This window comes from Antennarius striatus, chromosome 13, assembly GCF_040054535.1.
Source record: "Antennarius striatus isolate MH-2024 chromosome 13, ASM4005453v1, whole genome shotgun sequence".
Taxonomy (NCBI): Eukaryota; Metazoa; Chordata; class Actinopteri; order Lophiiformes; family Antennariidae; genus Antennarius; species Antennarius striatus.
This window is the reverse complement of record NC_090788.1, coordinates 3,425,001-3,450,460: the sequence shown is the minus strand read 5'-3', so window position 1 is coordinate 3,450,460 and position 25,460 is coordinate 3,425,001. Positions and strand designations below refer to the sequence as shown.

Genomic DNA, 25,460 nt, shown 5'->3' with positions numbered 1-25,460 from the left:
TGAGCTCTACAATCTGATGCAGATCCATGTAAAAATCCATATTAATGAACTTAAAAATACTTTTTCATAAAACCTTCAACATCAAATGATGATGATGATGATGATGAATAGCTTTAAGATCTCTGTCAGTGTTGGAAGAACGCTTTAAATATTTGTCTTTTTTTTCGGAAAGATGAATATAAACAAAGCAACAAAGCAATTCTAACCAGCATTTGAAATTGATCTCTTATAAAAATTATATGAAAATAATAATTTTCTCTGAAATTCTTTGTTTGATCCATAAATCAAGTCTCAAAATACAGATTTTGTATGTCAACAAGTTTAAATCTGTTTAAATACATGGTAATTTAAGGATACAGACTTCTTACCAAATCAAAATCAGCCATTTATTAATAATCAGATTTCAGTTAGAGCATTACTAATCAATAATATCAATACAAAGTTAGAAACATGAAGATGCGGCAAACAGAGGCAACAAATGTGGCTTAAAATCGGAAAATATAATTTCACAAAGAAAATGATGAATTGTTTCCTCATAGGCGTGTTATTTATAACACGATCATCGTTCAACATGAACAACAAACACATTAAATACCTGAATGAAGACTTGTAATGTCAACAAATAACTAAAATTTAAACGGTAACAAAGAGCATCAATGCAAACAGGAGCCTATTTAGAGTCGCGATTAATTAAACTTAGTTTAAGGTAACAGAAAATGTTTTCAACTTAACAATAACAGCACACAGTCACAAAACATATTCATAAATCTATTTTCTTTCAATTCAGGTACAACCATTTTAAAAATGCTTCTAAATAAATTGAGCATTAAATGTTTAATTTATGAACTTTGTGATGATTTGAACGATCAGAGTTAGAAACTGAAGCTAGAGTAACGCAAATACTTCAGCTGTTATTTTAACATTAAATACAAGTCAGCAAATTAATGTGACGAGTGATTGATTTTGAATCCCACTGGTAAATAATCAATGAATACGTGGATTAAATGTTACCTTCCTCAACCGTTGGACATAAAAACTGTCACATTAGCAGACGCCATGACTGCTTCTCGTTTATCAAGATCTAAAGTCCAGCGGCAGTAAACCTGTCTGGTAATCTGTGCTGATGTGGCCCCGCCCCTCTGCGTTCACCTGACAGGTGATACGTTCTGTACTCTGTCATCCAAGATCGATTAAAATGAATGTGATTGTTTTACACAGCAGCCGCTGAGCTCTGAACCAGTACAGTCTGAAACACTGTATAACATTTAGTGTAAAAAAAATAACCCTAAACATAAGTTTTTTTGTTTGTTTGTTTGTTTTGTTTTGTTAAAAATCCCGTATTATGCACTTTTTAATTCACGTCATTCAGCTGCGAGATTTCCAACTACACTGTATTCGAAATGTCTTACCCCAAAGTGATCCGTAGTCCTCAATATCTTTGATTGAATATTGATCCAATCACTTCCGCCCTGAAATGTTCCGTGTTAAAGGGCGTGGCTCTGAGCACCCCCTGTCACCACCTCCTCCCCCCTCTGAGCGCCCTCTATCAACACCTCCCTCCACCCTCGCTTTCACATGTGTTTTTTGTTTTTTTTTTACGTGCGCCACGTGAACGCGCGCGCTCTAGCGTCAGATCGATTGCCCTAGTCTGGAACTTTTCTTTCAATAACTTCGTTACTATGTATTTCGCTGTGGAAACACTACATGGGCTGACCCTACTGAGACCACTGGTAAACATCACAAAGAATTTAAAACACACAGTGTTTGCAAACGGGACAAAAATCAGTGGAGACGACAACCGATGTTTGACAGGACGTAATTAAACCTGTATTTCCCGACAATCGTCAGGGACAATGAGAGATCGCGAACTAACAACAGCGAAGCTAACGCCGGAAAGCAGCTAACAGTTCCCGGTAAGTGCTTAGACAAAGCGGATGAGTACTCCGTAATAATCTGTAATAATCCGTAATAATCCGTTCAGCTGGTGACCAATCAGGACAGCTGGTAAATGTTCTTCACTGGCTCCTCAGCATCATCACTGTTGTCATGGCAATCTGAGAGGGAAGTGCAGAAAGACATGGAGTCAGATTTGATCAAGTGACTTGTCTCCAAGCAATCAACGCCATCTTGGATAATTACCCCTCTGGCTACGCTCCTCTTCTCCTCTTTTTATTGTGGCTCCTCTTTTGACTTCCTCTTCCTCCTCTTCCTCTCCACACTCTGAGATGTTTCTGTACGGCTAATGAGAGGAGAAGAAGAAGAGATGATGTGTTCTGAATCAAAAAGATGGTCCAAAAGATGGCGTCACAGGTGTGTTACCTGGTCGCTGCGATGTGGTGACGCGTCACTGACACATGGGAGGAGCCTGCCAATGAGCTGGCCGATCATTTTAAAAGTTGGTCTGTCTGTCGGCTCCAAACTCCAGCACAGCGTCATCAACTCATACCTTAGAGAACAAGCGACAATTAATTCAAATATCATTTTATTAACATAAAAAATAAATCTCTCTGGCCTCCTGCTCACATTTCAACCGGGGCGAAGTCTGGCTGATTCATGTGGCAGCCATCTTTGATCATCTTGTAGAAGTTGGTATCCACAGCAATATTTGGGTACGGACTCTTACCTGTATAAACACAACGACACACATGTCCAGATTACATCAACGTCACTAATCTGGAAATCAATAATCCTTGTTTTTCAAATTCAGAGCTGTGATGCGATTGGATGTTCATGTCTTCAATCTAACCCAGAGAGAAGATCTCCCATAGTAGCACGCCATAGGACCAGACGTCACTCTGGACGGTGTAAACACACTGGAAGATGCTCTCTGGAGCCATCCACTTGACGGGGAGACGGGCCTGTCAAAATAAAACACATGCAATGTCAAAATAAAATACACAGGACGCTGTATACACCAGGATTTCTTACTAAATTACCAAATATCTGAGATGGGGTTAGGAAATATCTTTATTTATTGTGAGAGTCTATATAATAACATGTTATAATAAAAGTGTCTTCACTTATATTCATTTGCACAAATAGCGTTGGGAACTGAAAAGAGATGTTGATTTTAAACGTCAAAATGTGAACTGACGTTTCCCTTCACGATGTAGTTGTCATCGTTGCGAATGTCCCGGGCCAAACCGAAGTCGCATATCTTTGCGATACAGTGATCCGTCAGCAGGACGTTCCTAGCCGCCACATCTCTGTGGATACACTGACAGACAAACAGACAGACAGACAGACAGGCAGACAGACAGACAGACACAGAGTGAGTGCATTTAAGATTTTCACCTGTAGTTTAATTGCATGCGAGCATGTGTGTGTGTGTGTGTGTGTGTGTGTGTGTGTGTGTGTGTGTGTGTGTGTGTGTGTGTGTGTGTGTTTGTGTTCTTACATTCCTGGATGACAAGAAGTCCAAACCCTGAGCGACCTGGTAGGAGAATCTCATGAGGTCAGCCATGGACAGATTACTTGTCTGCACACCTGAGGGACAGGTAAGAAGTTGGACAGGTGAGATGTGGAGGAGTGTGTGTGGTCCAGTGTTTGTTCCATCATTGTGTTGGCGGGTCAGAGGTGTTCACCCTGCTGTTCTCGTCCCGGACTGAGAATCGGCCTCATCTCCTGGTAGTCCGAACAACACGAGATCCCGCTGTCACTGCAAATATACGAGACGAGATTTACTCTTCATCACGGCTCTCATTTATTACATTTGGTGTAAAGTTTTATCGCAACTTTAATTTTCTCATTTCAAATGAAATCAAACCTTCTAAGCCTGGCATTCTGGGATGTCATGTTCTTATAGAAGGTGTCCCCCTCCACTTCTTCCACACTCAAAATTGATGCCATGAAGTCCTGAGCGCAGGTCCGTAAGAAGTTGAGTAGGTCGCCATAACTACAGTACTCTGTTATCATCAACATGGGTCCTGATGAGAGAACCAGAGGTCACGTTAGAACCAAAATGTCACTACAGTGTCACATCTCTGTGTTGTGTCATGGTTATAGTGTGTTACTCATGGTAAACTATTAGAATGGTCATCACCTCCTTGAGTGCACGCTCCCAGCAGGTTTACAATGTTGTCATGGTAACCAAGATGGCTGAGAATCTTCAACTCTGACATCAGCGCTTCACGTTCCTCCGAGAGAGCTCTCGCTGTTCGTCCATGCATGAAAAACAAATCTTTGTTATCACACTAATTCTGTCTGGTGCGTGTAATGGTGATGACGACGATGATGATGCTGATAGTGATGAAAGACTCGTAGACTGACGTTTGAGCATCTTCACAGCGACTCGAGTGATGTCATCAGATCCCAGACCGTACGCTTTTGCCTCAACGACCTTCCCGAATGCCCCAGAACCCAAAACAGCTCCTTGAAAGGAGTAAAAAATACCAAATGAATTTGGATTTAAATATTACAGCTTATGTACTGTATGTTTTTTAAAGTTTCTGAATTCCTTAATTTAATATGATGTTTCTACACATCCCTAAATTTCTGATTTGGTCTGACCAACAAAATGAAAGTCTATTTTCAAGCCTTTTCTGATACTGCCCCATTAAAAATCAATCATGGGGCAGATTGTCAAATGAAGACGTAAATCAATAAATTGACATCACTGTAAACTTTACTATATTTTTGGTCAGTTGAATCAACTGTAGTTACAAATAACATAATCTCTGAAAGAAATAATGACTTCTAGTGGTTTAACATTGTCTTAAGTTAGAGTGAACATTAATAAATTAGCTTCTAAATGAAATTTAAAATGTTCTGTCACACCGAGGCGGAGTTTGTCTCTGGGAAACTCCCACTTGTAGTTGTATGGCAGCTGGGTGGGGTCAATAAAGGTGTAGTTGTTTCCACTGGTGCTCTCGATGATCTTCCAACGGATTTCATATTTGGGTCTCTAAGATTAGACAAAGAAACATGACAATAAATACATAAATATATATATTAAGTGACTATTTTAAAGTCATTTCATACGACTGCTCATTTTAGTGTTCATCAGAATAATGGATCAATCTACTATGTACACAGGTGATAATCTACTTGTTTAAGTTTATATTAAATGGATCCTCCCTTCCACCTATGTACCTCAGAATCACCAGTCTCCCTCCTTTCATGTAAAATTAATTTTAAATAGTACTGATTTGTAACAAAACCATAGCAGCCTGGCCCAGGCTGTTTATCAGACTGTTTATTAGCCTATGTTCCTTCCTGCCCTGTACAGATCCTCGGTCTGTGTACTTCCTTGTTGTTCCAAGGTACAGAGGTGTCAGATCTGTTATACTCAGCGTGAACAAATTAAGAATTCAAAGTTTCTGTATGCAAATTCATATTATTCATATTATTGTGCACCAAAAATGTAATTTTAAGGATCTAGCAATATAAAGTTCTGTGGTCTGATTGGGGTTGAGGTGATCAAACACATCCATAGCGTACCTAGACACATCCCAATCTAACATTTTAAGTTTTCCAGACAGGAAGTACCTCATTTTTGTCCTTTAACACATTTGTTACAAAATTTCAAAAGCATTCTACCTCTTTAAAAACTTCAAACATTTGAAGTCACAAATATTTTAATTTGAAGGTTTATATTGTGGAGCATTAGTCCCTCATCTTTTCACATTTTTTCACATTTAACTTATTATGGAAGTTCCTACATATATATTAACAGATGCACATATGTTCACCTTTTATCTAATTTTCCTTTCGGTCTCCCAGTGTTTTCCTAACAGTTATCCCACACAAGATTTACACACAGTGATATTTGAGAAGTGAAATGAAGGTTATAGAATTTACAGAAAGTGTGCAATAATTATTTAATCAATCATGAACGGACCCTTAAAAAGAATAAAGCCAAAACGTAGCATCAGTGAATGTACCTGTCTCCACTTGTAAATGACTACCAACAGGAGGAGGAAGAGGACAGCAGCAGCGCTCAGAGCTCCAATCAGAGCCGTGCTCAAGAACTGACTTTGAACTTCTGCTGCAGAAAGAAAAACACCATCAACAAGAAGATTTGACAGCAAGAAGACGGATTCAGTTTTTATCAATGAAAAAACATTAAATCTGATGCTTACGAGGATTAAAGACGTCGCGAAACTCTCCCAAATGATTGTAGGCAACACACTCCACAGTGACATCATCACCAAATGACAGAGGCAGCGTCAGATGCTTTCTGACTTCCTGCTTGTCTTCATCTTCCTGTGATGTCACATCAGCTGTGGAAACCTGATAGGTGGAAACACCTCCACACCTGCAGCGGACAGGGAGATGAACCTCAGCGGGGATTGGGTCGTATAATTTCATTCTAATAATTTTATCGTTGGATGATATATTGTCTCATCTCAGAGGAGTGTTGTATTGACTGTAACTGTTTTTATTTAATTGTATACTAAATTTAAACTGTGTAAATGACAATAAAAAGATGAATACTTTTGCAAAATTACTACCTCCATCTTTTACTCAGGATGTTTTCCTCTACTTCCCTTTTTTATTTATATATATATATATATATATATATATATATATATATATATATATATATATATATATATATATATATATATATATATATATATATATATATATATATATATATATATATATATATATATATATATATATATATATACTGGCCACAGTTATTGCAAATTGCAAATTAGTGAGCGCACATACGTGTCCTTGATCCCTGGACAGAAGTACCAAAGGATTGTGGGTAGTGGATATCCAGAACTGCTGCAGGTCAGACTATCGCCCCCGACACTGATAACAGCAGTTGGAGAACCTGAAAAATAAATTTCCTTTAATGCATTTATTTTGTTCACAAATTCACTAAACAGTCCGACAGTAGTTGAAAGAAAACAACAACTGATATTGTTTGAACACATCATCAAAAAAATCTTCCGACCAACATGAGACACATTTAAAGACTTTCAATGCGTAGGATATGAAAGGGAGAAATGTTGAAACTCTGGCCCGGGGGAGGAGAAGAAGATAGCAAAGACAAAAAAAAAAAAAAGTTTCTCACGGTAAATTCGAAGGTCGATGTTCTGTGTTACGTTGAAGAAATCGTTGGAGAGGTGGAATGTGTATCGACCTTGGTCCTCCCGACGAGCTCTCAGCAGCAGAAAGCTGGCCTCGGAACTACAACCGGAAAAACAGAATTTAAATAACAACAAATATACCACCTTAAACTGTAAGAATCCTGATAAGGCAGATGACACAAGGACTGGGAGCTCCATACCTGTAGTCACCGGGGGTGTAACTCTGTCGGAACACTGTGATGTTGTTGCTTATATGTGTTGGTATCATCCAGCGTGCGTTCCTGACCGCAGGATAATACTTGGTTGAAAACTCCAGCCACACGTTGTCACCTTCATCCACCTCCACTGTGGTACTGCTGCTAATATTAGCCCTGCTAACCCCATTTGTGCTAATTTTACCGATTCTTTTCACTTCCAGGCTCCTGCCGTTAAAGTTAGCTTCTAGCCCTTCTTGGACCATTGGCATGCTACTAATGTTATAAACCAGTTCCCCATTGATATCTATATTTTTGATTTTAGCGTTAGGATGCTGTAGTGGCTTCAGGTTGATTGTCAGGTAGGGACCATCTGGTGAGGAGGAAGAGGAGAGCATGTTACAAGAAAATTACTTTCATAATCTTGAATGTGTCTGATATTCATTCATGACTTATGTAGACATGACTAAGTAATGATAAATATTCTTATTATTGAGTTTCAGAGGCTACAGGCTGTCAAGTAAATCTGCCAGACGGGATTATTATAGTTTAAGTTCTGCAAGTTGTTCCAGCTTCACTTTTAAGGTCTACTCACAGTCACAAAAGAAAGAACTCAACCACTAAAATTAATGAACCAATTAGAACAGAACAAAAAGATTATTTGTGGTTTAATTTTTCTAATTTCTATAAAGTGTGTGGTCATGAAAATGCCTTTCCAATGAGGCAGAAACAGCCCCTAAAGCACCGCCTGAACAATAATGGGAGTTGATGACAGATTCCAGTAGCCAAGCCAAAACTTTACATTCGCTGCTCTTGAATTTACATCATTAGAACCATCAAACTTTGCTATGCATGCAAATCCACTCCATACAAATCAAACCCATGTTCTTACCAACAACAGTAAGCTGCGAGGTCGCCGTGATAACTCCAGCTTCACTGTGAACACTGCATGTGTAGATTCCACTGAGTGTCCGAGTGACAGCGGACACCGTCAGAGTCTTGTTGGTGTACAAGATGCCGTTGCGGTAGAATCGTGTGTCAGTGACATTCACTGTCTGAAACAAACAACCAATGAATATGAAAGTAATTTGTCAGGAGTAAAGACCCACAGGTGACCTCTGACCTTCATGTTTGGATGTGTCCAGGTGACGCTGTAGAAATTGGATTGGTAACTGGTCAGACAGGTGACCTGAAACTTCTCTCCTTCCAGACGGATTGATTCTCTTGGGGTGACAGACACGGAGGGAAGATGGAGCCCTACCAGACAGACAGGTAGACAGGTAGACAGATAGAAATACAGAAAGGTAGAGTGACACAAAGACTGATAGACGAGTCTTACTTGGAGCCACCAGCAGCTGGAGAGCTGTGGACTTGTACTGCGTTCCATCCCTCCATCCTGAGCAAACATAGCGTCCGTTGAAAGACCACTGCAGGTCATGGATCAGGGCTCCCCTTCTGCGGTCAAATGTCACGTTCATTCCCAACGGGAGACCACTCCCTTCTCCCACGGCGACGTCCTCTGATTGGAGGGTGAGGTTACCGACCGACGGATCGGTGAGGAGACACTTGAACAAGAAGTTCTCGCCTTCCCGAACATCAGGGGTGCGACGAGATGCGACGAACACACTGGAGGGGTTGGCTGGGTCTAAGTGAAAGTAATCATGGGAAATGGATGCCAGTTTTAAAATGTGGTGCAAGTACTACAAGATGAGTTTACAAAATATACATGTAAAAATTTCTAAAAAATGTATAGAAATTTGTTGGATTTTTTTTTTTTTTTTTCAGTTTAGCTCAGAACAAATCCTGTGGTAAATTTTTGATTTGCTGTTTTTCATTGAACTAAGGATCTGAACAATTTTGTACAAATTTATGGTCTTGTTTGAGTTCCACAAACTAAAATTTCAAACCTCAACCCTGAAGGAGTTATTTTTGTTTTGAAGTTTTTTTTAAAATCTGCTTGACAAATTGAACAATTCTGATTATTTCTCTAATTTTGGTTAGATGAGACATCCAGCTCTTCCAGGGGGCGTGGCCTCTACTGATCCTACCTTTAACGTATAGGTGGATCCATGTGTGCAAGTATTCCATGTCCTGGTGTTCGTATCCACAGTGGTATGTCCCGGTGTATTTGGGCTCCGACTGCTTGACCAGCAAGGGATTCTCCAGTCTAGACCTGTACACCAGACTAAAGGCAGTGCTGTTCCAATGGACGGAGGTGCTACCATGGCAACTGAGATTGAAGGCGGAACCAGCAGTCAGAACCACTTCAGTTTGGTTTGGCAAGAGGTCAGAGTTCAGGCGAATCGATGGAAGCCCAGGAGGCTCTGAAACCGACAAAGAAACAAACAAATAGTCAATCAGAGTCACTCATAACACAACAACACATTCACCCGGGATGATGGGTGGTGTCTCTAGTATGGACCGCCCACCTTGTCACATGACAATCTTAGTTTGTCTACAGAAGAATAAACTTTCTTTGAGAGTAACATAGACGCCAAGACTGGATGACTGATGTAACATAACTTTATTTAAATCAGAGATCCAGCGATACAACAGAAATAAGATATTACAGGTCACACATGGAAAAGTACAAAGTGGAAATAAGGACATAATGAAAAAATTTGCTGTGACTGACATAAAAATCAACCTGAGCTGATTGTTGGCTTTTCCAGTTGGATTCAAGCAGGTTATATTATTTTTTTCAAAGCAAATCAAAAATTAATTCTGATTGTCAATTTGTTGAAATCATTCTGCATATCGATACCCAATGATTAACTGCATAAAAAAATGAAAATCATGGACCAATGGAATATGTCTACTGCAATAGAACATATTCCAAAGGTCCTCATTGGCTGCTTGTCGACCACCAGACAATCTCATTGGCTGGGGGCGGGGCTTTGTGGGACGGCAGAAGATTTCTTGTTGATTTCCTGCAGCTGGAAAGCGATGCGTGATGTTTGCAGCAGTAAAGCCTGATGGTTTTCCACCAACAGGTTTTGTTGACGAGACATGACCTGCAGATCGTGGACCTGCTGGGAACCCTGCAGGAGCAACGTCAGAACACAGGTTAGTTCAGTCAGAACCAATCGGCGATGCGTCACGTGTAGATGAGATGGATGAGATACGAGATGTTCAATCGTGTCAGTTGCTGTCTACCTGGGATCTCAGCAAGCCGAGCAGTTGGACCACCTCCTTCTGGTCCTTGGTGGCCTCCTGCTGGAGGAGGACCAGCTGCTTCAGAGCATCCAGGACCTCCTTCCTCCACAACACCTCCGGCTTCTCGTCCTGGCTCTGCTGCCCGGTGAGTTCAAAGTCTGAGTGGGCCACGCCCATTGTCATGGCAACAGGTTGGTTGTCATGGTGATCACCTGCAGCGAAGACAACTGAAGTCAAAACTTCAGTTTTGAACGACACGTTCCTGTGATCTTCGGAATAAAGGTCCTGTTAAAGGTTGTTTTTTTTTTAGATATGGGACGCAACAACAAAACACACTGATACACACTGAAATAGACTACATCATACACACACACACACACACGCACACACACACACACACACACACACACACACACACACACACACACACACACACACACACACACACACACACACACACACACACACACACACGCACACAGTCTTCAGGGATCTGTATCTACAGCCATAACAAATTAATTCAACATGCAGCATTTAAATGGAAATAAACAGAGATTCTGTTGTGTTTATTTCCTGTATTTTCCATATGATGCAGCTGACATCCATCATTAGAAACGTGCCGCCAGCAAAACCATTGATTTCCTGTGGAATGCCGCTCGTGCGTCACGCTTTCATTTGCACATAAAAACACATTACTGATTCAGACGCGTGGCTCTGTTCCACAGCTGTACTGCACTGTCTTCACTTCAACTCTGTAGAGATGAGTCCCTGTTTGCCACAGGCGAATACGGCTGCATCCGATTCACCTGTTTGAATAAATGAGGCCCAAAAGTCACGACTAAAAACCAGCCGTTTGTACCAGCCTGAAGCCTTCGACTCCTCCAGTGTGAGATTGTAAAGACTCCCAGAGGACGAAATGTCCCAAATAGTTTCGGGTCAAACGCCAGAGGCTCAAAAACCGTCAGCGGATGCTAATGTGGACTGTGTTGGGAGAAACTGAGTAATACTGCCTCACCGATTGATTATTGATCTGATCAAGAGTCGCATTTAACAAGACAATTGTTGGAAAGTTTCATGTGACAGTTGAGATTCATGTACTTGTGTTTCCCAATCAGAGTGAGAAGTGAAACCACCAGCAGTGTGTGTGTGTGTGTGTGTGTGTGTGTGTGTGTGTGTGTGTGTGTGTGTGTGTGTGTGTGTGTGTGTGTGTGTGTGTGTGTGTGTGTGTGTGTGTGTGTGTCAGCATCCTTCTATTGCTTGTCAGACAGAAGTCATATGGGTAAACTTGTGTTAAACTCAACATGTAGAACAATAATTATCTTTTAAACAGACTGATATGATTGTGTTGAAGGCCTTGTGTTTAGTCGTGTAACATCGGCACAATTTCCAAATAAACCTTATTACTAATGTTTAAACTCACCTCTGACATTTTCAAACCAGCCATTTCTGGCAATTTCCAAATTCAGTACATCCGACACGTCTTCCATCCGAGGAGGTTTAAAGCAAATCCATTCGAGACACTGTCTCCCAAATTGCTCGAGTTATCCAAGCAAACAGATTTTAGACAGCCAGCGTTCTTGGGGGGTGTTCTGATCCGTACCTGTTGTCTGAAGTCACATCTGAGTGCGTTTATGCCTCCACTGGGTGATGCAGGGTCTCGATCAGTTCTTTTGATTAATGCAGGATTTGTGTACCGGCAGTGGAATAAATATTCATTCAGTGTTTGTATCAACATGAAATTATAAGAGACGAGAATCAATGTTGGGAAACTTTGATGAATTGAGCCATTTTGTGATGAAGTTATTGGGAAATTTACAACTCATGACTCACAACTCAGTGTATCCGCTCTGCTGGCGTCACAATTAAACTCAGGGGTTACTGAACGCCGATTACACTTTAGAACATTATGAATAAATATTTTTGCTCTTAATTGGGGTATATTATTTTAGATTAAGCCAAAATAAATTGAAAAGAAATTTAGAAATACATAAATAGTTAACAACAAGGTATAGAATGTAGCATGCCTGCTATTTTTCCCCTCTATTTTCCACTACTTATTTGCTGGGTTATAACTGTGTATAAAATAACTTATTTATACATCAAAATTCACCCAAAATAATTATTAAAATTTAGGTTAAAAAGAATTAACTTTTTTTTTTTTTTTTTTTCAAAAAAGAAACAACATAATGTAGATCTGTAATTCAAAACGCTTTGTTGTATTTTGAGAACATTACGTTCCTTACTATTAAATCTACATCATCATCATCATCATCATCATCATCATCAACTGAACCCTCAGAATGTATTTTCACTCCTTCAATAAAAATACTCAGTATTTTATAATGCCTTTGTGAATTCATGAATATTGTTTAGGAATGGAAATATTTATTTTAATCTTGGATGATTCTCAGTTGTCAGCAGGAACAGCAGATGTCAGATTACTGAAAATTATTGAGTTTATAAAACATCATAAAAGTACGGAAAAAGTTTCTCAGATTCTCAGAAACACTGACTCATAACTTCAGTGATAATTTATCGCTATCATTGTATCACTTTATCAGTTTTCTTTTCTGTCAGTTTTTAAAGGAAGACGTGAAGATTCGTGGTTTTTGTATCTGCGGATCTGAGGTTTGTTTGAGGAACATTCTGAAGTGAAGACGTTTCAGTGTTGGAGGGTCGAGAGGGGATCAGTGTGATGAAACTTCAGAAAGTCAGGAAACACATTGTCCACCAGCGACCACACACACACACACACACACACACACACACACACACACACACACACACACACACACACACACACACACACACACACACACACACACACACACACACACACACACACGAATAAAGTATGTGTTAGGTTAGAGGGTCTCTTTACTTCCCCGTCTCACTTCTTCTTTGTTAAAACTTTGTGGGAGCAGTGGGGAACTCCTCGCCATGGCAACACGTTTACATCCACTCCACAACTGTCTCATAGTGGTGGCAGCAGAGGAAGAGGAGGCAGTGGATAACAATAGAGAAGACGAAGAAGATAAAAGTGGATGGTGAAGACAAAGGAAAGGGAGAAGACATTGAGAAAACGATGAAGATGATCAATTGGAACAAAGAAATTAAAGCTGGGGACACGGATGAAGAAAAAGATGATGAATATCAAGGAGAAAGAGATGTAATAGAAGATAACAAAGAGGTGGTTAATGTACAGGAGGCCTTACAAGAAACAGCCGCAATTAAAATTTTAAATTTTTAGTAGAGTAACATCCCATTAACAACATGAAAACATATCTGATTTCTGATTTTGCGTCATGCATTTGTTATTTTAGATTTTAAGTTTTTGTATATTATATATCCTCTCTTGTCTTTTCCTGATGACTCATTTGCTGCATCTATTCAATTATGAATACTTGTAACATTAGAAATATCAAGCACATGCCAATTAATCATTATTCAGAAAATTGACAATGGATCAGTGTAGCGTAAATTATGTAGTGTATTATTATTATTATTATTATTATTATTGTTATTATTATTATTATTGTTGTTTTTGTTGTTGTTGTTGTTGTTGTTGTTGTTATTATTATTATTATTATCTGCCAATAAACAGTTACAAAATATCAATTGACAGTAACTAGCTGCTTATGGCTAGTAATTACTGACAAATAATTAATTACTAATCATTGGGAAGGATAGAGTTGTTCAATATTTAAGATTTTTTAACCCACTTAATATTATTATTAGTTTATTTAAAATAATTTCTAAATGAGTTGAAAAATTATATTGACCTAAATACCATATGTGCGTATAAAAAAGTATCAATGCGTATGATTTCCAACTGATTGATGTTTTCTCCTTGGCATTGAGAAATAAATAAACAAACAACTCTCCGGGAGTCATTCTCTTGTCAAATGTTGTCACATGCTTTTATTTCTTGTTGGTTTTTTTCTCTTTATCCAAGAATGGAAATAACTGACCTCTAATGTAACATTAATACCCAGTTAATTAACACTTCATAGTGTTAATATTGAATTAAGTTTGTTTTCTGACCTTCAGCAGAGCAGCAGCAGCAGCTGAGGGTGATCGACAGCAGCACCAAATACACCTTCATCTCTCTTACTCTCTCTGGTGATGGTTGAAGTTGAACTGAAGGAGTCAGGTGTCCTCTGTGGCGACCAAAAACTACACCCCACCCACACCACCCAGCAACTAGACTCCACCCACAAAACCCCCAGCAACTAGACTCCACCCAGCAACTATACTCCACCCACACTACCCAGCCTCCACCCAACAACTGCACTGAGCCCAGACACTTGTGGAAAACATACATCAAGTCCTTGGAGTGTCTTATTTCCTGTCTGACGTGTAATCATTAGAAAGAAGGAAGCCACTCATAAACATCAGAGAGCTGAGCAGGATGTCATCACTTCATTCTTTTATAAAGAATCCAAACAGAAACACAACACGACGATTTATCTTATATTGAACAGGAAGTAGCATCATTAACACTCTTGCCCCTCTTGTTGTTGTTTGTTGTTGCCTCTGTGTGCATCTAAAGTGCAGGCTGGTGAAGATGGTGGTAGAGGTGACCATCTCTCTGATGACAACTCTGACAGACAATAACTTCCTCCTCCTCCTTCACTCTAAAGGTAAGCTACACGCTACATGCTAAAGTACTGTAGAGTGGCTGTAAAGAGGTAAACAGTGGGGATCCATATATCTATATCACAGGAAAACATTACTGATAAAAATAAGTACCCTGGATATTTATCCCTGCTCTATGTGAGAACCAAACTTCACTGCACAACTGGTGTGATTCAGGGCTTTATAAATAAAGTTGAGTGTTGTTGGATGTGCTTAAATACTGGTTGAGAGTTTCTTGAAGTGCTTCATTCTTCTTCTCAAGGACTAAATTATAAGGAGACAAATCTTATCGTAAACTAATCTGATTTCAAAGCAGTCGTGTGATTTACAAGCGACACTCAGCAGTAGATATTGGAACTACTAATATACTAACGAATGTTGATATGATTACTTGTTTTTATCCTTATTTACACAGGAACGTTATCTATTGTGCTTTTAATGGTTTTCTAATATTTGCAGTGGACAGACGTTAAGTTGGGTGAAATTATTATTTTTCTGTGTATTTTTTAAACCGTCATGTAATCAAGAGCGACTTAACTCAAAACGACCTGTATCTGTTGTTTTTGGGTTTTTTGGTTTTATGTTTACCTGTTTTGATGTTGTTTCCCTATAGGAGGTAAATGATAGGTAGGAACCAATGTTTTCGGTTACGTTTCTGCCAGTAAGCATTAACTGACGCTAACCCTGAACTCTGAATGTTTTGCTAGTTGATATTAATTATTGGTCGAGTTAACTGAGAAACTTGATGGAAAGCAAACAGAGTAATCAAACATAAAGGGGCGTGTTGGACTTTTGATGACCAGGAAGTGCATCAGCGCGTCATTCATGTAAGTGTTGGTGGAACACCTCAGTGGATTAAAACTTTTCTTGGCCTCTACACCCCCAGGACAAGATTCATTCAGCAGAGGTAGAGATGTTAAAGTCACATTACGGTACTGCAGTATTTTAATTATTATGTGTTGTTTTCATATCCTGTGATTGTTCTGGTATGTCTTATGGAATACTACTTTCATATTTGTATTTAAATGATCTCAAATGGCAATTCTAGACTAGGATTTCATAAATAACAATTTACGAACAACATCTCTGAACCAATTATGTTCGTAAGTTGAGGACTACCCTTATTCCGTCTGCACTGAGCTGATCTTGAGTTTCAATCCCCGTTGCCCTTCCTGAAACATTCACACTTCCCCATTATTCCACCCTCCGGATCACCACCAGGCTTGTGTCGCCCCTGCGGTCGATTTAAGGAGCTTTATGTCACAATGTAGTTACAAAAACATGCATTCATGGGTCATTATTTCAGCTGAATAGGGTGCATTTGTTCAGGGCCTCTTTGATGTGTGCTAATTAGCTCATAAAAAATAAATCGTTGTCAGCAGGTTAGCTGAGAATTCTGACTTTCTGTAGTAAAGAACAAGACATTACAACCTCTTATAAAAAGAAGTCTGTTGATGTTTCTGCAAATGAAATCTGTCCCTAAGGTTAGCAGGTCTGGTTCTGTGGTTGATGAAATATATTTAGTTACATTACATTCCAGTGCTAATGCTGAATATCTATAAGTCTATGAATACCAACAGAGGAACATTTTCAGCTGATGGTCAGTTTAACCCCAAATGTGATGTTTTCAGCTTTTCGCAGATAAAGAGGAAGAAGACAACTTCACGACTTACTTTAAGTTTCTGTCTGAGGAAATACTTTTTAAAGATTCAGCACTTTCCTCAACTTCTCTTTGTTCAATAAAGCAGGGGAGACAAAAACACGGACAGACGGGCCGGAATCAAACTGGGGAGGGACAGCAGCGCCATCCTGAGACAACTCTTGATGGGTCGACGTGTCCACTTCAGTCACTCGGAGTGGTAATAGTCTGACAGTAATATAATATGTAATAGTTTGATGTGAGACTTTTTAACTTATGGGTTGTTATAAAATAACTCAAGAAAATATTTACTGATGAAAATATTTATAGCACAAAAAGCTACAATTTGATTACAAAACATACATGGAAACATACACAAACCTCTGGATTGTATCCTGATTTATTTGGATAACGACTTCCAGTTCTGATATGATTCAGAGCATTTCAATAAACTCAGAGATAATAATTCAGATATAATACAGACACCTCAGAATAATACGAGTGCATTAAGAAAATAAAGCAGACTATTGTATTATTGAAAATGAACCTTTCATGTCAACAAGAATAATGAAATAAACATGGATTTATAATTATTCATCCATACATCCATCTGCATATCTATTCTCTTTCTGTAACCTCTTGTCCTTTGTGAATTATGGGGGCGGAGCCTATCCTATTTGACATTGGGCAAGAGGCCGGTTACATCCTGGAAAAGTCGCTATTTCATCAAAGTACCAAGATATAAAAAGACAATAGTTTTTTCTAAACTATATAAAGCAAAGCACTTTTCCTTTAGCAGCCTTCCAGTCAACACTGTGGGTACAATATCGTTGCCCTGCTCAGCAGAGCCTTGGCACTTGTTTTTTGATGATGTCATCACAGAGTAGTCACATGTTTCCAGCCCTCTGCTCTGCCTGGCAGGTGGACGTCTGGCCATGTATGGTAAATATAAACCCTTCACCCTGTCTGGAAGGCAGCTGATGCCTTCATAGACGGCTCTCCCCCTCTTCCTCACATCTGGATGATGAAGTAGCATCCTCCATGACTTCCTGTTTTTCCTCTGTTGATGTAACTTCCTGGGCTTCGGCTACGTCCTGAGAATCTAGCAGCTGAGGGCTGCAGAGGAGAGATTTCCATCATCATCATCATCATCATCGTCATTATTGACTTTCATTAACGTAGTAATTGCAGGTGTGGTAGTTTGGTTTGAACGACCCACTGAGGGGTTAGTTTCTTGTTCTCACCTGACTGCGTCCAGCGCAGCACCGCCGTTGGGTTCAATGGTGATGTCATTGACGGGGATGATGTAAGTACCATGGGAGGGACCTGCCTCCTCCGGGTCCGCCTCCAACAAGCTGATATCCACCTGAGGGGCGGGACTTCCTGTAGACGAGGCAAAGGTTGTTAGATGTCACCACTGAGTATACTGTATGTGTTGATCATCTGTGAACATGATGAGCGTGATCTGTTGTGTTTGTTTGTGAGTCTGACCTTCTGACTGCTTGTCAGCTGGATCACCAGCAGCTTTCGATTGACTCAGTCTGGATCGAACAACAGCCGGATTTTCACCTTTCAGGAAATCCTCAGTGAGCTGGAGGTAACACTAGAGCAAAACAACAACAGTCACTGACTGCATGACCTGAAACAGGAAGAGTGTGTGGTTCTAAAGGGAACGACACACAACAAACCACTGGACACAAGCAGAATTCCGTCTCCTCCATCAGAACCATCAAACCAAACATACCATAATTCACAACTGCTTTGTGGATACAATGAAGACAGGATCTTGAAGTAATTAGTACCTTTTTGTAGTCATCGGTCAACATGTTTCCAAAGGAGACGACCAATGACGAGAAAGAAGGTCTGGACTGAGGCTCCTCCTCCCAACACTTTTTCATCAGATTAACTCTGTAAGAGGAATCAAATGTGTTCAAAACACCCAAACTGTTGTGTCTCTTGCTTTTCCAGAGACAAACACCTTCAAGGTCTTTCACAGAAAAAGGCATTATGGGTAAATGTCACTGACAGACGTTCTACAGGAGAACTTCCATCGCCTGAGATGCACACCCAAATGTGGAACGTGCTGATTGACTAATTCAACCCTCCTCAGGAGACGGGTTTCAAATGTGTCCGACGTGTTAAGCGTGTGATAGTGACTCCTCAAACACGTCTACAACATGTGATGTTGAGGTTTCTCATACACGTCATGAGGAGCGTAGTCGGGTCGACTCATTCTGTAGCCTCTCTTCAGAGCAGAGTAGAACTCCTGAGTCATGGGGAGGTCAGGGTACGGGCTCCCACCTGGGACAAAAAAACCAAAACAGTGCACATGTAGACAAGACATGCTGGTGTGTCTAGATTCAAACTGGACACACTGGTGTCTACTGCCTTTAGACTACCTGTATGCTGGTTTAGGCTGACTTACCCAGAGAGAAGATCTCCCATAGTAAGACTCCATAGGACCAAACGTCACTCTGAGAGCTGTAAATGTTTTGGAAAATGCTCTCAGGAGACATCCACTTCACCGGCAGGAAGCTCTGAAATGTTGAGGAGATTTTGAAATGTTCACATTATCCCAAACTCTCACATGATTAACACTAAACTCATCCTTACAATGAGGATTTTTTTTTTTAAACTCACGGTTCCTCTGGCGATGTAGTCCTGATCCTTCATCATATCTCTGGCCAAACCGAAGTCACAGACCTTCACCAGCTTCCCTTCACAGACCAGGACGTTTCTCGCTGCCAGGTCTCTGTGGACACACTGAACGACACACAACTGCATCTTAGACCAGATGTCCAGAAGCCGACACCAACACCAACACACTGAAGGGTCAGGGTTGGAGTGATTCACGGGTTTATGGATCAGTGATCGTACGTTTCTGCTGGAGAGGAAGTCCATGGCCTGAGAGACCTGGTAGGAAAAGCTGATGAGGTCATGAGGGGTCAGAAGAGGAGAGTCATTGAGGAGGAGTGACGCCTCCTGTTGGTCTAAAAGGGAACAACAGAAGTCGATGAGACGGTTTACTGAGCCGATTGATTTTAAAGAATAGAATTGAATGATTCTGTTTGATCAAATTTATTCTTCCTTTTTGATTTGTCAGGATAAGATACAAAAGGCATAAAATTCTCCACAGCACATACTGCACATCACACATACATTTACTCACTATGTATGTAGTACTTATAAAGGCTGTGCTGCATGCGTCACCTGTTGGTGTGTACGGCGTCTCGTATACTTCAGGTTCGATATCCGCATAGCTGAGCTCCTTCATGGCGACGTACTGAACGCTCTCCTCCTTATTCATGTCCATGTAACCTCCATCACTCTCACTGCAGAGCGAGAGACAATCACAACAGAGGGAGAGAAAGAGACGGAGAGAGACTTTGATTTAATATAGAGAGATTGTGTATTTGTGTTCAATGCATGTGTGAATGTTCACACCTTTTCTTGTGTACATCACTTTGTAAAAATGTGTGTTTATTCCTCTGCAGGTAGTTCACAAGGTCTCCATGACGACAGAACTCTGTGATCAAATAGACAGGACCTGGACATACAGACAGGCAGACAGATAATTTGTTGCCATTGTTATCATTATTATTATTATTATTAATATTATTATTATTATTATTATTATTATTATTATTCATAGTAGTAGTAGTAGTAGTAGTAGTAGTAGTAGTAGTAGTAGTAGTAGTGTTGCTGTAACATCAAGTGGACTTTTATTTTGAATGGAAAAGCTGCAAGAAGTGAAGTGGTTAAATTTTATTTAGCAATGAGTCACAATATTTTAAGAATAAATAAAAAATTAATGTGGATTATTAGAATGTGTTTTGGAGTCAGAATAGGATTTATTTTAGGATCAGTGTAGAAATAGATTAGAATTGGGTCCAATTAAAACGACGATTAAGATTTGATTCATTGAACTGGTTCAAAATTTAACTATTGTAAAAAATATTTTAATGTAGTTTATGTAGGATTAGTTTCTAAATTAGAAATTCTAATTGAATGCCTTTAACATTAATCCAGAATTGTTTAAGATGATTTCAAATCAAAATAGATGTCAATCTGTGTGAATCTGGATTGAATCAGTATTTAAACACCCACCTCCTCTGGTGCACGCCCCCAACAAGTTGACCACATTCAGGTGAGGACCGAGATGAACCAACACCTTCAGCTCCGATATCAGAGACTGAACTGCACTGCTCCTGGCTGAACACACACACACACATGCACACACACACGTTCATGGATCAATGACCGATTAGATAATTCTGTGGGTGTAACAGTGGAGATAGAATGATGTACGTTTGACCATCTTGATGGCGACTTTGGTCGTTGAGTGAGACTGAAGCAGACCAGAGACGGTCGCTTCAACGACTCGACCGAAGGCACCTGAACCCAACACCTGACCTGGAGACAGACACAGACAGACAGACAGACGTGTTGGGATGTCACATTTAAAGGTTGATGATTTAGTTTCCCTTCATTGACCTCATGGCAACAAATATTAGGAAAAATAAGGATTCGTTTAAAACCTGCTAGAACTCCATTATGTCAGAGTGTTACTTAGTCCCTCTGTGTGAACATAACCGAATGCTGCATTAAGTATTACGTGTTTATTTACCGACGACTATGTTCTCTCGCGGTACTTCCCAGGTGGAGCTGTAAGGCAGGTGGGTGGGGTCCACGTAGGTGTACTGCTGCCCATCAGGGCTCACCGACTCGATCACCTTCCAGCGAACTTCATAACGAGGTTTCTAACAAACGAGGAAAGACAAAGACGCCAAGAAGCACTTGCCCCGTCACATCGAATGAGGAAAATACAGACCGCACTGTACAGCTGGAGTTAGGAGTAAGAATCAGACACAGAACACTCACTTTTCTCCAGAGGAGAATGAGGATAATGAGGAAGACAACGGCGATGACGACCAGAACCAGAACTGCTGCTAAAACAGCAACCTGAGACAGGAGAGCTGGAGACAGATGTTACAGGCGTTACATCAGGGTGTCTGTACAGCGGGACAGATTTATAGTGTGGTCCTGCAGTAGGATTGCAGTATTACTACATACAGTTGGAGACTATTCGCAGGTCTCTGGCTCGTCGTCCTGCAGAGTTCTTTGCTTCACAGCGAACAGCTGACAGCGAGGGAAGACTCTGTACAGTCAACACGCTGCGTACCTGACGCACACAGAGCTGTTAAACTCCTCCCTAACACTCATACAATGATGTCACACAAGTGATGTCACCGGTTACCTGGGTAACCCCTCTCTCCTCCATCATAGTGATGTTCTCCTGCAGAGCCACGCCCTCCAATGTTGCTGATAGGTTCCTCCAACCACCTGTCAAGTTACTGCACCTGTGGAGACAAAGGTAGACAAGTGTGTGTGTGTGTGTGTGTGTGTGTGTGTGTGTGTGTGTGTGTGTGTGTGTGTGTGTGTGTGTGTGTGTGTGTGTGTGCGTGGTTTACCTGTGAGAGGTTGGGCAGGTGTACCACGTGACAGAAGGGGGCGGAGTTCCCTCACTGACACAGACTATTGATTTACTGCCCATCTCTGACAGAGAAGTGATTCTGGGGGGTGCTGCACACACACACACACGCACAGACACACACAGGCACACAAGTACGTTTGCAGAGGTAAAAATACACACTGTGGTCAGCATATCAACAAAGCATTCTGTCTCTCTGACCTTTGACCTCCAGGTTGAAGGCAACCTCCTCGACATCGTCCTCGTTGGATGCGATCGCTGTGTAAGTACCCATTTGTTCCATTTGGACTCGAATCAGCGTCAGAATGCTCAAATACCTAAACATCAATCAATCAATCAATAGAACACACAATCAGACATAGGTGTCTTAAAGATTAAAAAGTTAATACACGTAGTTGTTGATATTTATACCATGAACTCTGAGCTACCTGCTTCCTATCAGGTGTGTGGTGGTGATGGAGGTGGTTTCCTTGGCGACAGTCTGGTTGTTTTTCATCCAGACGACGGTGGGGGCTGGGTGGGCGTCGACCTCAACCCTGAACTCAACCGTTTGATGAGTGAGGGAGGAAACATTCCTCTCACTCGAAGGCCACAGGTAAACGTAACCTCGATCTGCAGAGAGAGAGAGTTTGTGAGTAAAGTGCGCTCACTACTGTTAATTTAAATAACAAAAACTGTGATGAAAAAATTTTTGTTTCCCACGTTGACCTCATCAGAGTAGAGACTTTCTGCAAAGCGGATCATTCAATCAACAAGAATCAGTGAAACACAAATAAAATCACGAAACAAGAATAAATGAAGTATGATGTTATTTGCTGAATGACAACAACTGAAATCTGAATCGTTTGAGAACATTTTCCATTAACTAAATGTAGATTAAAGCAATTTCTGTTTGACCAGAATAGGAATTAATTGCTGATATAATGACTGAAAACAGAAAGGAAGAAGTCTGATTGGATAATAACTATATTTGAGTAAATTACGTTGACAAAACGAGTGCCAGTACTCACCTAGAACCGTCACCGTGATGTTTTTCGTAACCGTTTGTTCCCGCATTGTTTCCTGAACGTTACACACGTACACACCTGAATGAAACACACTCAGAACATCAGTAAGGTTACAAAAAACAACAACAACAACAATCGAAGCAGTTGATTGAAGTGCTGTCTGTCAGAAAGCCACAGACTTTTATTCCATTTCGCCTACCAGAATCTGCCATCGTTGCAGTAGAGATGTTCACAAAGGAGCGTATTTTATTGGGTAAAAAGTCTGTCAGAGGCTCGATTTCCTGCAACAACAGCAATGACATCACGTCATGAGGACATCACACGTTAAACGGTGAAGAATTTTTGAGAGAAAGATGGGTACCTGTCTCCGGGGGAAGTCCCAGAAGAAGTAGACCATCTCAGTGTCTTTGACTGTGCAGTTTACCGTTAGAACCTCTCCCTGCTTCAACACAGCGCTAGACACTGTCAGATCCACCTCCATCACCTTAGGAACTGAGAGACACCCGGTGGCATCATCTAATATGAGCTCAGCCTCACAAGTCAACTTTTAATTTGATTTAATCTAAGATAATGTAATCTATCTGTCTCATAAAGGACCACAGGGTAACAGTTAGAGGCATCCAGCAGGAGAGACAGACTCTAATGGATGAATGGATTGATGTTCTCGATCTTCTCACCTACAATGCTGAAGACGTAGTACACCTGTGACTCTCTCTCCTCTTGTCCTCGGGCAGCCAAGCACACATATGACGTATCATTCAGGCGACCCGTGAAGCCAAGACCTGGGTTGTATGTTGTTCCCATCACCAGCCTTTTGCTGGGTCGTTCATACAATGACACATTGAGCTGTGGGTCGGACACCACACATGGGATGGTATCTGTCTCAGACTCCTTCATCACCACGCCTGGACCCAGTGGGACAAACCATTCCTCGGGACCTGAGAAGATTAGGTTGGGGGAGTTACGATGGCTACATCATGAAATGCAGGTCTAACAGGGTATCTTGTATTTACAAATCTGTTAAACATATCGTGGTCACCTTGACCAGGTATGAAGATGTCAATATCTCTGGTCTGAGAGGACGAAGCCTCCTCACAGGTGTATCTCCCAGAGTTCCTCCAGGTGGCATTAGAAATTTGCAAGATACTGGTGGATCCCTGATTCTCCATGGCAACGCCGTCCACCATAACATCCTGAGGCAACCGCCATGTCACCTGACTCCAGCCGGAGCACACCTACAGAGATGGGAATCACTCGGAGGACTTCAACCAATGCCAAAGATACCTGAGAAGGTTCAGCGGAGACAGACGGGTGTTTACTGACCACACTGAAGTTGGAATTTGAGTTGAGCAGAACTTCAGAGGACGAAGGCAGCAACTCAAGACAGAAGATACCTTCAGGACAGAACAGGAACACACCTACAGAGAGACTCACAGTGAGAAATGCAAAGAACTAACCTGTCCGATGAATATTTGAATGTCATCGCTCACCCAGTAGGAGGTGCAGCAGAGTCAGACATCTGAGTTGTCCTCTGATGGACGCCATCATTGGCCAACAGTCCTGTGAGCAAGAACACAGATTGGGATGGATTTTCTATTAAAAGTCAAACTACCAGTGGATGATTGCTCTTTTTTGATCCATTGTGGATGCTGTTTGTTACTTGATAGTATGAGCTTCGAGGGTAAATAACTAACAAAAGGCTAGTTAAGTAATTCTGTAAAATTGAGAAGATCAGAAGGTGAGAAGCTAAGAAAGACTGTTGAACCTCTAGTTGTTCTTTGGTTGTCTTCTGTCCAGCTGATGTCAGCGAGATTTATGGTTTAAATTTTGCTGTGCTTATATTGCCATCGTGTTGGGTCATTGAAGACGTATGCTAATGCTATAAAGGTTTGTTTAAAACAAAAGAAATACATGTGAGCCTACACGTGCTGCCCCAGCTCCAGCTGCGTTACCGAAAACATCCGAACATGTCACGTCAAAGGTTAAAGGTCGTCAGATGTCTTGTTAACCGGTTTGTTACCCTGAACTGACGACTCCTTGTTCGTGACGGAAGATGAGAAACTGTGGGATCACCCTCGAATCAGAAACAGACGTCTGTTAAATCATTTGAGCTGCGATGGTTCAAACAGACCTGAACACACATTCCTCTGAGTGTGTTACTCTGGGAGTGTGTGTGTTTTCACAGGGGGATTTTGTGTTTTTTTGTTTTTTTTTTAAATCTTCCAGTCCAGTCCACTTGTCCAATCAAAATACGTCCTTCGGGATCTCGGCCAATCAGAGGTCTCATTG

General features: G+C 40.8%; 2 protein-coding genes across 6 annotated transcripts in view; both read right to left on the bottom strand.

The window, feature by feature from the left end:
- Window positions 1-372: 372 nt before the first annotated feature.
- csf1rb (colony stimulating factor 1 receptor, b) lies at window positions 373-14,603 on the bottom strand. Of its 2 annotated transcripts, none has more exons than XM_068331102.1 (22): window positions 14,441-14,603; window positions 9,289-9,564; window positions 8,580-8,885; window positions 8,364-8,497; window positions 8,133-8,295; window positions 7,247-7,613; window positions 7,031-7,146; window positions 6,679-6,787; window positions 6,081-6,256; window positions 5,883-5,986; window positions 4,777-4,903; window positions 4,270-4,371; window positions 4,043-4,153; window positions 3,767-3,926; window positions 3,585-3,658; window positions 3,398-3,486; window positions 3,095-3,217; window positions 2,747-2,858; window positions 2,524-2,623; window positions 2,320-2,446; window positions 2,140-2,239; window positions 373-2,054 (listed from the first exon to the last, which is right to left on the bottom strand). In XM_068331102.1, the coding sequence occupies exons 1-22, from the start codon at window positions 14,499-14,501 to the stop codon at window positions 1,993-1,995; spliced, it is 3,099 nt and encodes a 1,032-aa protein (XP_068187203.1). In that variant the 5' UTR covers window positions 14,502-14,603; the 3' UTR covers window positions 373-1,992. The 2 variants fall into 2 exon arrangements, with proteins under 2 accessions (XP_068187203.1, XP_068187204.1); XM_068331103.1 differs by having other exon boundaries at window positions 5,883-5,983.
- A 2,377-nt stretch (window positions 14,604-16,980) lies between these two features.
- LOC137606311 (platelet-derived growth factor receptor beta-like) overlaps window positions 16,981-25,460 on the bottom strand; it is a 10,696-nt gene continuing 2,216 nt past the window's right edge. For 3 of the 4 annotated variants that reach the window (XM_068331520.1, XM_068331519.1, XM_068331521.1), the window contains 26 exons: window positions 24,662-24,731; window positions 24,495-24,589; window positions 24,211-24,406; window positions 23,849-24,109; window positions 23,533-23,663; window positions 23,371-23,452; window positions 23,175-23,249; window positions 22,593-22,776; window positions 22,366-22,481; window positions 22,145-22,256; window positions 21,931-22,033; window positions 21,747-21,855; window positions 21,555-21,649; window positions 21,301-21,433; window positions 20,982-21,086; window positions 20,781-20,885; window positions 20,118-20,220; window positions 19,884-20,005; window positions 19,551-19,663; window positions 19,314-19,436; window positions 19,099-19,210; window positions 18,875-18,974; window positions 18,476-18,581; window positions 18,165-18,276; window positions 17,918-18,056; window positions 16,981-17,789 (listed from right to left, as the gene is read on the bottom strand). In XM_068331520.1, coding sequence (XP_068187621.1) covers window positions 17,660-17,789; window positions 17,918-18,056; window positions 18,165-18,276; window positions 18,476-18,581; window positions 18,875-18,974; window positions 19,099-19,210; window positions 19,314-19,436; window positions 19,551-19,663; window positions 19,884-20,005; window positions 20,118-20,220; window positions 20,781-20,885; window positions 20,982-21,086; window positions 21,301-21,433; window positions 21,555-21,649; window positions 21,747-21,855; window positions 21,931-22,033; window positions 22,145-22,256; window positions 22,366-22,481; window positions 22,593-22,776; window positions 23,175-23,249; window positions 23,371-23,452; window positions 23,533-23,663; window positions 23,849-24,109; window positions 24,211-24,406; window positions 24,495-24,589; window positions 24,662-24,719 — 3,120 coding nt within the window. In that variant the 5' untranslated portion in view covers window positions 24,720-24,731 and the 3' untranslated portion in view covers window positions 16,981-17,659. Of the gene's footprint in view, window positions 17,790-17,917; window positions 18,057-18,164; window positions 18,277-18,475; window positions 18,582-18,874; window positions 18,975-19,098; window positions 19,211-19,313; window positions 19,437-19,550; window positions 19,664-19,883; window positions 20,006-20,117; window positions 20,221-20,780; window positions 20,886-20,981; window positions 21,087-21,300; window positions 21,434-21,554; window positions 21,650-21,746; window positions 21,856-21,930; window positions 22,034-22,144; window positions 22,257-22,365; window positions 22,482-22,592; window positions 22,777-23,174; window positions 23,250-23,370; window positions 23,453-23,532; window positions 23,664-23,848; window positions 24,110-24,210; window positions 24,456-24,494; window positions 24,590-24,661; window positions 24,732-25,460 lie in introns of those variants that run through there. The other variant, XM_068331522.1, reaches the window with a different exon arrangement.

Bases quoted from the DNA above. Each gene is read 5' to 3' on its own strand.
- csf1rb (XM_068331102.1), bottom strand. From the start codon at position 14,501: ATGAAGGTGTATTTGGTGCTGCTGTCGATCACCCTCAGCTGCTGCTGC. The intron at 7,147-7,246 runs GTATGGAGCTCC...TTCCGGTTGTAG, and splicing joins TACACCCCCGGTGACTACAG to TTCCGAGGCCAGCTTTCTGC. The intron at 2,240-2,319 runs GTAACACACCTG...TCCTCTCATTAG, and splicing joins CACCACATCGCAGCGACCAG to CCGTACAGAAACATCTCAGA.